The sequence below is a fragment of the Myotis nattereri genome (genome assembly GCF_964212035.1).
Source record: "Myotis nattereri genome assembly, chromosome: 14".
NCBI classification, from domain to species: domain Eukaryota; kingdom Metazoa; phylum Chordata; class Mammalia; order Chiroptera; family Vespertilionidae; genus Myotis; species Myotis nattereri.
This window is the reverse complement of record NC_138089.1, coordinates 39,311,669-39,324,632: the sequence shown is the minus strand read 5'-3', so window position 1 is coordinate 39,324,632 and position 12,964 is coordinate 39,311,669. Positions and strand designations below refer to the sequence as shown.

The 12,964-nt window shown below is 33.8% G+C and overlaps 1 protein-coding gene across 1 annotated transcript in view; it reads left to right on the top strand.

Moving 5' to 3' along the window:
• Nucleotides 1–12,964, top strand: part of TBC1D5 (TBC1 domain family member 5) — a 445,542-nt gene that overhangs the window by 214,195 nt on the left and 218,383 nt on the right. Inside the window, exon 5 of the mRNA XM_081105933.1 lies at nt 12,486–12,555. Coding sequence (XP_080962059.1) covers nt 12,486–12,555 — 70 coding nt within the window. The remainder of the gene's footprint in view (nt 1–12,485; nt 12,556–12,964) is intronic.

The window sequence follows — 12,964 nt, the reverse complement described above, 5'->3', positions numbered from 1 at the left end:
TTCTCCCTGTGTGATCTATAATAATGATTATAATTATAATTGGCTATATTCAGCTGGATTTTTAAAAATCCTATACGTTTCTGCTGTTTGCTATGAACTTATAGGTCGATTTGGCAAGGAAAATTCCTTTTTCCCCCCTAATACACTGTGCCTTCATTTAGCTCTTACCTGTGTGCAGTGGTTCTTACTTATTTACCCATGCCTTTACATTGGCCTTAAACATACAAAACTGTGAGTTATTGATAAAATGTGCTCTCAAGTATTATTATTTTTTTAATATTTGTATTTATTTCAGAGAGGAAGGGAGAAGGGTGGGGAGAGAGGGAGAGGGAGAGAGAGAGAGAGAGAGAGAGAGAGAGAGAGAGAGAGAGAGAGAGAGAGAGAGAGAAATGATGAGAGAGAATCATTGATCGGCTGCCTCCTGCCTTAGGGATCAAGCCTGCAACCTGGGCATGTGCCCTGACCAGGAATTGAACCATGACCTCCTGGTTCATACGTTGATACTCAACCAGTGAGCCACTCCGGTCAAACTCAAGTATTATTTTTATAAGTTTGAACTGACTATAATAATAATAAAAGCATAATAAGACCGGACAGCTGAACGACCTTCTGGACATTATTCCAGACATCCTTCCGGATGAAGCTGCCACAGCGGGGGCCAAGGCAGAGGCAGTTAGGGGTGTTCAGGTGAGCTGTTAGGAGCCAGCGGTCCCACGTTGCGAGAGGGATGTCTGCAGGATCGGGCCTAAACTAGCAGTTGGACATCCCCAGAGGGGTCCCGGATTGCGAGAGAGTGCAGGCTGGGCTGAGGGACCTCTTCTCACCTCCATCCCCCATGCACAAATTTCTATAAGCAAGTATTTTAAAGTTCTTATCTTACTCATATCTATATTCAAAGTGTTTTAAGTTGTTTTAATTAAACTATAATGTATATTTAAACCTAACTACAAATTAATGTAGTCATGAAACATTTTCTCCTGACCTGAGTGTACTCACCCTTATAGTTAGAAATTGGGTCATCTTGTCTTAGTGGGTAGTTTGGTATTACATTTATTGGTTATCTATTTAACTTTGACAGAATAAATGTACTTTATAATTTACATATAACATATGGTTTAATACTAATGTAAAACAACTTTCAGTGGTTTCATAGATTTTAAAACAATAGCTATGCCCTAGCTGGTTTGGCTCAGTGAATAGAGCGTCGGCCTGTGGACCAAACGGTCCCAGGTTCGATACTGGTCAAGGGCACATGCCCAGAGTTGCGGGCTCGATCCCCAGTAGGGGGCATGCAAGAGGCAGCCAATCATTGATCCTTTCTCCTCATTGAGGTTTCTATCTCTCTCTTCCTCTCTGAAATCAATAAAAATATATTTAAAAAAACAATAGCTAAAGTAATTAAAATTACTTTAATAATTAAATGCTACCAATAAGTAAATATATTCCCACTGCTATTCACCTTAAGAACATCCTACATAGAATTGTACAAGTGAGAAATACCTGATGGAATGAATTTGCATTTGTTAAAAATTTTAGGAAATGTGCATGATCTTCTTTAGACTACTTGACATTTCAGATCTTCCTTAGACTGTCTTGGAATTAAGTATGCAGTTGTCAGTGCCCTCAGGTTATCCTCTGATACAGATCTTAATTGATCTCTTAGCTTTCATCTTGCCACCCTCCAATGCAGTCTTCATATAGCAGCTAGAATGATCTTTCCCAAACATGAAGTTGATAATCTTTTTCATCATTTTAAAACTGTATGTTGACTTCACATTGTACTTGTAAAGTCTAAATTTCTCCCTCTAAACCTAAGTTCTGTGGCCCCTCTTTGCCCCACAGACCTCTTCTCATACTATTCTACTTCTAGCTTTCTAGCCACCTTGGCCTTTTGTTGTTGTTTTCTAAGCCCAACTTCTGCCGTAGGGCCTTTGCATGTTGTGTCCTTTGCTATAGATGTTTAAATGGCTATGTTTTTTGTTGTTACTGGAATAACAAATCATATATTACTTCTCCTTCAGGTAGCACCCTCCCTCAGTCACTGCATGTCACATTATTCTGCTGTATTTCTTTATAGTTATCTGAACTTATATATTATGTATTTATTTTCTTGTGTTACTTCTCCTGACCCTTCCTGACCTCGACTTCATTCTGTTTTGTTCACTATAGTATTTCCAGGTCCTAGAACAATGGCTGACACATAGTAGACTCTCAAATAATATAAGCAACCTACAAAAATGGTAAATTGTCATACTTAAGATGGTATGGTGATAGTATCATCAATATAGCTATTGTATCATCATTTTTTACCTTGGAGTACAAGAACTTCTTCTCCATTTCCCTTCCATCCACTCTCCTCCCTCATCTACCCTAGAATTGCTTTACTCTGAAGTTCAAGTTATGTTTTATTGACAGATCAATTGATTGATTGGTTTTTGAGAGAAAAAGATAAGTTTGTTCCACTGATTTATGCATTCGTTGGTTGATTCTTGTGTGTGCCCTCACTGGGGATCGAACACACAACCTTGGCCTATAGGGACAGTACTCTGACTAAGTTTCATGGCCAGGGCTTCAAGTTATGTTTCAAAAACTGAAAACCTTATCATTTTCTACTTCTGCCTAAAACTTTTCTTTCACGGACTTCCTGTTTACCTTGACCAAAATCCTGAACATGACTTTCACAAAGGCATGGCTCAGGCTGATACCTAGTGGAGTGCTCCTCATCCCTTTCTTTCGTTAGTGACCCCCTCCTCTCTCTCATATGTGATTGTACAGTGTGTAACTGTATAACATTTTTTTAAAGTTGTCATTGTACATCACTTTGACTGTCCCTCTCCTCTTCTAAACTTTCAACAAAATCAAAGATGTCTGGGATGGATGGGTTTTGAACTTTTGCTTACAACCAGTGTATCCCCAGGGCTAACATTTAGGAGGTGCTCTACACATGATTGTTGCAAGAATAAAAGTAGTAGTAAAGCTATCACATGACTTCAGTGCATGACTAGAAGTGTGAGTTAGTAAATTGTTTATTAATTAGGGCTCATAACTACGTTGAATGATATTTTCCAAATTCTAAAAGGATAGTTGAATTTTGTACATTGCACATTTATTAGCAAGTTTAAAGGAGCCATATTTTGACATATTTCTAGTTATTATCAAGTTTAGGAAATCATATCCTCTAATAAATAATTATGCATTATCATAAAATGGTAAATAGAAATTAGTTTATGGATTTAGAGTTTTTTCTTTGAAAATCATATTTCAGCACAGTTCTTTGTCATAAATAATTCACAAAATAAGATCTTTTTTATGGATCAATCAAAGTGTTTTTGTAATTTTTTATTTGAAGAAAATGGTAAACATTTATAATATTTATATTGTATTGGAGGATTTTTAGATTACCAAATTTAATGCAATTAATTTAGTAAATTATTTGTAAGACTAAAGATATGTTTGAGAATATGTACCCTTGGTTCTTCACCTGAGTCTTAAAATTTTATCATTAAAATGCCTGTTACGCATTTTATGTAGAATTTTTGATATAAGTCCTTGTTCAGTTAGCTGTCACAAATAGGATTGCTTATCCTGGTTCATCAATGGTAATTTATTTCTTTCAAGTAGTTTCCACTATTTCTGATATCTAAAAGAGAGTTTTTCAATATTAACTATCTAAAGTTAATTACTGGGGGTTAATGGGTGTCTTTAATTTTATGAGGTCTTGTCCACTATATGATAAACCAATCTTAAAGGATCTGTTTACTGAATGTAATAGTAAAAATGGGAAGTGCCCAAAGGAATCTATTTTGTAGAAAAAAAATATTTCCCTTGTTGTACATTGAAGAAAAAGAACAATTCATATAAATATTTTTAATTACTATTTGAAAGATTTATAGAAAGTGAAATAGGACTTTAATACCAGACATATTTTTATTTCATTTAGCAAATACGTATATTAGTTTTGTTATATATATTTGATTTAGGCCCTGAACAGATGATTTAATGTCATTTTAGAATTCCCTAATTATCAGTTGGATTCTCTTTGAAAAGCTATTATGCGTGTGATAGGGTTGTGGGAGGGAGTTCATTGAAACTTTTGTAAGACTTAGTAGCAAAACTAAATATGTCAAAGTTTACACCCAACCGATACTTTTTTTTTTTTTTTTTTTTAGTAAGAAAACATATATACCAAATGGCAAATTATATACGGTCTCCCCGAAATGTATACATACACTCTGAATAATTATAAAGGCAATGTTTATTAAAATACACTTTATTTTCAAAATTGAGCTATCATCTGTTAAAGTGTATATATATTTTTAAGATCCCCCTGTATAATAATTATCTTTGCCCTTAATACTTTTTCCTCCAAGTTGAAATAAATATATTCTTTGTCAACACTTTTATTTATGGGGAAGTTCTTCTGTTTGGTTGCTTAGATACTTAGTATAAATGTGTTTTGGAATTGTCTAAATGGCAGCATTGTCATTGTGTAACTTTTTTTGTAGAAAGGTGCTTTCAAGGGGCCAGCAGGTCCACATAGTCCAATAGCATTTTCTGCTTGTCATCTCCAATCTGCATGCTCCCCCCAATAGTCAGTACATTCTAGTGGTCATATTAGGGTAGTGAACAGAGTTGGCATAGCTCAATGCCATCCATTGCTACTGCTGAAAAATGAGGTCAAAGCTTCTGCTTCATTGATTCTCCATAGTAAATGATGGCATATGTGATACCCAGTAATTTCTGTATTCGGAGCAAAATACTTTGCCTTCTACAAAAAAAGACTGTCTCTTTTAGCATAATAGCAGCTTATTATTTTGGACTAGGAAAGACTCACGGTTCATCAGAATAATCTGGGAAGACTTTTAAAAATAGGGAATCCTGAGCCCCACCCACGATTATTCTCCTCTCTCCTCCCCTCCCCTCCCCTCCACTCCCCTCCCCTCTCCTCTCTCTTTCCTTCCTTACCATCCTCTTTCTTCTCTTTATCACTCACTTTTGCATTTGTACCCATGAGTGTACACACACACACACACACACACACACACTACATACCTGCCCTCAGGTGATTGGATTATCATTATGTTCCTACCCTTGTTGTATTCTGTAAATGGTAGGACCCTGAAATCAATGGAATGCCTAGAGAAATAACAATATGCCAGGAAATGACAATCATAATAAATAAAAATATTTGTATTTACATATTGTTACATGTTAACTTAAATTGAGTAATTATACTTGTGATTATATAGGCCTTGAAATTGGGCCTTGGTCCATTCAGTTGCATAATAATGAATTTTTTAAAGCTTGTTTTATACTTATGCATGTGATGGTTTATTACTAGATTGACTATAGTTTTAGTTTGTTATCTATCTACATTTTACCAGTTCTGTTAACAGTTATATATATTAAGCACCACACATTGTACGGCTTTATGTTTCAAGACTGTAATAGTATTTAAATTTACTATTTTCTCCCCCAGACACTGTGACTCAGTGGTTGAGCATTGACCTATGAACCAGGCACTATTACAGTTCAATTCCAAGTCAGGGCACATGCCAGGGTTTCAGGCTCGATCCCAAGTAGGGGGCACTCAGGAGGCAGCCAATCAGTGATTCTCTCTCATCATTGATGTTTTTCTCTCTCTCTTTCCCTCTCCCTTCCTCTCTGAAATCAATAAAAATTTACTATTTCTCCACTCTCTTTGTTTACAGGGTGGGGCAAAAGTAGGTTTACACTTGTGAGTATACAAAAGCATAGTTTATTCTTGTATTATTTATTAATTATTGTATTTTTTATACAAACAACTGTAAACCTACTTTTGCCGCACCCTATATATTATATTCAATATTTGGTATAATCGCCATCAGGAAGTATATTAAAAGGATACCACAAATTTTTCATGCCATCTACACTAATAAAAGACAAAGATGCTAATTGATGGTACTTTTGCTACGCTCATCAGCCAATCAGAAGAGTATGCAAATTAACCCAACAAAGATGGCTGTTAAATTTGCATAGTGCCGGCAAATCCTGCCGCGCAGCATTGCGCGGGCGGCAGGGCGACTCTGAGCCACCGCCAGCCCCAGCGCGGGATCCGGGCCTGCAATGTTCAGCCCGGGGCAGGGGGTCAGGCGGCAGCAAGATCCCGAGCCGCCGCCTGCCGCAGTGCGGGATCTGGGCCTGACGTGTGTGACTGGGGGAGACGGGGCAGGCACCGCGGGATCTGGCGTGCCATCTGCCACCAGGGGAGCGGGCCTAAATCAGCAGGTGGTTATCTCCCGAGGGGTCCCAGACTATGAGAGGGCACAGGTTGGGCTGAGAGTGCCCCCTACCACCAGTGCACAAATTTTTGTGCACCAGGCTTCTAGTCCTTCTATAATTCATGAAAGACACTTCTTGATAATTTAAAAAAGAATCAGAAATGTTTTTAATTACTAAGAATAAAGTTGCAATTTTCAACTTAAATTATGAATAAGCTTATTCTCTATAAGCAGAATTAATAGTCTTTTTCTTTTATTCTTCCACTGGTTCCAATATCTTAAATACATTAACTAAAGTGTTTATGAAAACGATAGGTAGCACTTATTGAGGACTTACATTGTGTTATAATCTATACTAACCACTTTACCTGTACTTATCTCATTTAATTCTTATAACCACACTTTCTGGTAAAAATTTTCTTCTCCATTTTACTGATGAGGAAACTTAGATATTGAGCAGTTAAGTAACAGAATTGCCCTTTTCTCTCTTTTACTTATCAGGCTCTCATAATGCATATGTTGATGTGCTTGATGTTGTCATATAGGTCCCACAGGCTCTGTTCACTTTTCTTCATCCTTTTTTCCTTTTCCTCCTCAGGCTTGATCATTTCAATTGCCCAATCTTTAAGTCTGCTGTTTCTCTCTTCTACCTACTCTCATGTGTTGTTGAGCTCCTCTAATGAATTTTTTTATTTCAGTTATTGTATTTTCCAGCTCCAGAAATTGTTTCCTTTTATTATTTCTGTATTTTTATTGATTTTCTTATTTTGTTCATTCGTTTACCTGATTTCCTTTCCTTTATCTATGATTTTGATTAGTTTCGTTTTGCTCTTTGAGCATCATTAAGAAAGTTGTTTTTAAATCTTCGTTTAGCAAATCTAATTTCTAGATTCCTCAGGGATAGTTTCTGTCACTTTATTTTTGTTCCTTTGATGAGTCATGATTCCTGTTTCTTTGTATCCTTTTTGATTTTTGTGTGACAACTGGATATTTGAATGTTATAATTTAGTAACTCTGGATATCAGATTCCCCCATTCCCCAGGGTTTGCTATTTTTATAGTCTTAAAACTGTTATAGTGTATGTGTCTAGTGACTTTCTCAAAGTATTTTTCAAATACTTAGACCCTGACATATGTAGTCACTGCAGTTTTTATTTCTTAGTTTGTGTTCTGCTAGAGTTTTGACAGAGGTTTCCTTGAATGCCAGTACTTAAAACAAAAGCAAGATAAAAAATAAAGATTTCTTTGTCTTTGCAGATTGGCTTTGTGCTATGACAGTCCTTCGTTTATTAGTCAGGCTTGTATTCATTTGAGTGGTCAACTTAACTTGGAAGCTTAAGGTTTTCTCAGTTTCTTCCTGATCATGCAGCTTGTCTTGGGCATGTGCATGGCCTTCCACTTCCCCTGTATATCTTGGTGCTTTTGAATGTCCTAATTTCCCCCAAAATTTTTCATAAGCTGTTGCTCCCAGGCCTTATGTGGTCTATTTTATGTTTCAGTTGTAATCTTTACCCCAGTCTTCTGCGTTTGTTTGGCTTACAGTGTTTTGACAAGCAATGCCCACCATCTTTTTTTTTTTTTTTTAGTTAGATGCAAAAGAGATGAGTATCTTAAGTCCTTCAAAATAGAACAGATTTACACAATTATTTGCAAATATGATTGGTTCTGTCGCCCCTGGAACCTCCAGATACTAGGTTCTTGTGCTGGGAACCGGTTTTCCTCTTCAGAACTGCTGCTGCACAGGGGAGGGGCCAAGGCAAGGGCAAGTAAAAATGCCACAAAGCTTTCAAACTGCCTTTCTTAATTCATTGTTCATTTGTTCTTTGTAAATCTTTCACTATTTACCAGAGTTGTTCCAAAGTTGTTTTCAGTGCTTGCTTTCAATGTTTCTGAGGGAGGATAATTTGGAGTTGTATATTCCACCACGCTGTTGATGTAACTGCTTTCTTTTTTAACGAATTCTATTAATGATTTAATAGTAATAACAAAAATTTTATTTTCTTAAGTTAAAATTGTCCACTCGAAATTTACTTAAAGATAGTTTATATGCATTTCTGTTTTATATCTGAGTTTTTGTTATCTAAAAAATAATTTGAAAATATTACATAGAGAGCTAAATAAGACCATTAAATCATCAGAATGTAGATAGACAACAATAGGGAAAATGGAAAATTACTAAATACACAGATTTTCTGTATTTACTTGAGTGCTGGTTCTTAGACCTAATGAGGGGTCCTGGATTTTAGCATAAATAATTTGTCTGGAGAGATTGTTGTTTACCTGATTCCTGAAATGAATCAGTGTGGCTACTGTCTTCACAAATGATGCTGAGTCTTATGCTTTGCCTTGACCTTTGTCAACATATGAATATACTTAATTCATAGATTTTTAGAAAATCATTACTTAAAATGGGATTGTAAATGTAACTAAAACTTTTCAGTTGTAATACCAGTTCATTTAAAAGACATAAAAGGTTTTATAGGTCTTTATACTAACATTTGTACCATCTTTTCCTGTCACAACTGAAATGTGGTTACCCATAGCTTTATTTTCACTGTGAACCAGATCTTTTTCCCCCTCTTACTATTAAATATTCATCACACATACTTGGTGACATTTCTTTTACAATGCAGAGATAAACCCTTTTTATTATGTAATAGTTATCAGAATTCATACCTAGTGTGACGTGATACCTAAAATTTGATGTCTTTTAGATGTGCACAAAAGACACGATTGACTTCATGTGCTCATTCACAGCAATGTGCTGGCTCTTTTTAACCTAACCTAGCTTAAAATCTCTGGTTCTCCTTTCATTAAGCAGATATTTGTGCATAAAAAGCACCATAGAATCTGTTGTAAACGTTCATTTAGTGTGATCTAACAGTGCACAGATAGATGCTATAAGTGCCCTTCACTAAACATGACTGCAGTAAATGCTAAAACTGAGAAAGTAATTAGATTTTCTTATTTTGAAATATGTCAACACTATACATATTTTTGGCTTAATAAGTTAGATATAGGTGTATTAGAAATTACTACACAGTGAAAAATACTGTGCTCTCTGTATCCTCATACGAAATAAGCATTCTAATTGTGAATATTATGAACTAATTTTACAAACTTACCACTAACAAGAAATAAATGTGTTATATAAATTTCAAACTGTAATGGTCCCAAGAATTAATGAACTATTTCTATAAATATATAATGTTGAACAATGTTTTATTATATAGTAACACAATATGTATGTTATATATTATATATAATGTATGCATTAAAAATTTACTCAGTTAATAAATCCAGATTATTTTATTGATTAGTTTATGTTAAATATTGAAATACCTTTAAAATCACAATTGTACTTTAAACATTTACTTTATTGTTAATAAGCAAGTGAAAGGAAGCCTGTTATCTCTACATTTAAGTATTTGTGTTCTTTGATCATTTAAAGGTTTTTGTGTAGGATTACTTTAATAATGTATTTGTGTGTGTGTCTGTGAGAAAGATAGAGAAAGAGTGTTATAAAAACAACCTATGCATCCTTGTTAACAGTACTGCTTCTACCTGGTAACTTAGTTCTAGAATCAAGAACAACTAAAAACATTATATTAAACTCTCTTGCACCCTCTGTTGTTATTTTTAGGGAACAATACACATACTTTCCCATGATTATTAGCATTAGACTTATTAAAATCCCTGATAAAATTAATACTTAGTTTATTATACTTTACCTCAAAATTAGGTTATAGTAAAGTAATATTTGTTTTTAATTCTTATTTGTTATTTCTTGTGTTATAGATATGTTTTTATTGTAAAGCAGCTTAAAAATGAAAGATGAGCCTTTCTGTTTGTCTTTGATTTTTCCTACTAACGCCTCCAAATGTTTCAAACAAATGAAAGTCTCCATAGGATATAGCACACTCTATATACAATTTTCCAGAATTACAAATTCTGTCTGTGTTTTTGTAAACCTTTCAATTGTCAGACAATATTCTTCCAAAATAAGAGTCTAGAATCGTCCATACTAAAATTAAGAATTTATAACTGTCAGGAACAGATGTTTTCATAAACATTTGCTATAATTAATTTCAACTAGAGGATTGAAGGAACAAAGCGGTTTTTCCCACTTCAAAACTTTATTGCCTTTTCTTCGTAGAGCAAACTCTGAAATCTCTTCTCTAATATTGTTTAGAGAAACAATTGTACTCCTTATTTAGTATGTTTTTGAGAAAGAAAAACTGCCTTTTCCTCTTATTACCAGGCTTTGAAATTACATTTAATGTGATATATTAATTTCAAAGCAGGTATAAAATGAAGAACACTTTTGTAATGTATTATGACAAAACCTAGGTTTGTTTGTTTTTTAAACTATAAGTCTTAATTATTTGAAGGATTTTATATTTGATCTGTAAATATCAGCAAAAGGCAAGAAATGTTCCATTGGTGAGATTTTATATATTTAAGTAATCATGATCTTTAATTTTAAAGAGAAAGAAGGCTCATATATTTCAATATATGATGTACTTACTCTATGCTGATTAGAGTGTTTCACAGGAAATGTCTGCAAGCTGTTAAATAACATGTGTTGTAGGAAATTTTCATTTAGCAAGACAGAGACTAATTTTCCTTAACATTTTTTATTTATTGTAAAACTATTAATTTTTAAAGGAAATGAAGTATATTGAGTGAGTCAATTTACAGTACCCATATTTTCAAAGATTTAACAAAGTATACCCACCTAGAATGATCTTAACTGTTCTTTATTTTCTTCTATTATAATTATCAACATTTTTGAGCCCTATGATCCTTTTTAGGATTTTTGTTTAATCGAAGAAATCTGAAAGTACATTTTGAAAATACAGGGATAAAAGTACAAGTGGGCTCTGTCTAGTTCTCATCCTCCTAAAACTTGTGTGCAGCTGCAAAGATTTTGAAGAGAATCAGCATTCTTGACTAATCTGTCAACTATAAAATGTGTAAATAAAAATATGTAGCTGTCATTAAAATTACATTTCAGCTTTCAATAACCATTTAATGAGTGGCATAATTATATAAGTATGGTACCTTAAATACTATACTCAATAATTAAAAATAATCTCATCTTTAAAGTGAAAGCTCGGTAATTACTATTTGACTTAACCAGGACCACTGTGATGATCTCCAGTGGCACCTTAGGTTGTTCAAAGTGGATTAAAATTATAAATTAAAATTGGATGTATCAGTAAATTATTAAGCTTTAAATATCATAAAAATGAATATAACCTGAAGTTTGGAAGTTACATTACAGGAATTAGGAGTATAAAATGTAATCAGATTCTAGTCTTCTTAATTTGTTTCTAAAAATAAATGTTTTATAGTAGTATACTGTGGTTTCATAAAACTATACTTTGCAGTATGTATTTAAAAATTTAAACTGTTAAAATAGTCAATAAGAATATGTATATTGTGACATTGGTGAGCATTTTTAAACTCCTTTAGCAAATCTATTTTTATTCTATAACTTTAAACTGATAGGTATGAATTTGTTCTAAATCTGATTTTATGAGTATACCAATTTCTTGAGAGAAAATGTCTTTTTTTCTCCTAAATGTTTGATATTACCACATGAGGCAGAAATACTTTTCGATGTTATTTTTTTCATTTTTTAAACTGCTGAACTTTTGCCCACAGTTAAAACCTAAAGCTTTGGGAAGAATATTAAGATGTATTTAAAGCTCACTAGAATACATTATTATTCACCACCTCCCAATTCTGCTTTCTGTTTTACTTCTGTGTTTACCAAATTTTTAGATAGGGTGAACTGGGGGCTGGAAACATTCCAGTTTTGCTCTCTGCCTGTTCTCTTTGACTGTGCCCAGTGATCAGGAAGGATGACTTGTTCACTAACCAAAAGTTGCCCTTTGTTGATTAAGTACTTTATAAATATCGGCTTGCCTGTGATGCATAAGAAGAAAATACCTGTACCGTACTTCATTTGTTCCTGTTAGCAGTCACTTTGTCAGTATTCCTACCCAAGTTAGAAACAGTGGTGTTGGTTATTTTTTAGCATCAGTATAAATATTTGGCCTCATGGGCTCTGATTATAAAATACATTTGGGGGACGGATAAGGGGATATCCGCCTTTTGATCCAACATACTGCATAGTACTCTCACATAGTAGCTTTTCAACTGAAATATTCAGTTTTCTAATATCCATTATTTCAGTGTTTTTAAATTTTTTTTCCAGGCAACTCAAATAAAAATGGAAGAAGAACAAGTTCTACTTTAGATTCTGATGGGACTTTTAATTCCTATAGGTAGGTAATGAATACATAGATATGTAATATTACAAGATAATGTACAAAATAACTAATCTTACGGGACTCTAACCTTAGAGTAGTAAGGAACTGCTACCTTTACTTTAAAATTATGACAAATGTAAAGAATATTAAGATATGATTGTTCTGCAGATTTATTGAGTAATGGAAAATGCAACATTCTCAATTCTTGAATGAATGGATTATTGTAGATATCTGTTGTTAACCTATGTTAGGATAATTGGAATGAATATATGTGTAGTATTAAGCTTCATTATACTCCTTTTTTTTTGTTCCAGTATATCTTTGATAGTACTAAAGGCTTTTTTTTGTTTTTGTTTAAGTTTTCGGCTAAAATGTAGAGTACTGTTTATAGAGTATGAAATGTAATCTGTGGTTACATTAAGTG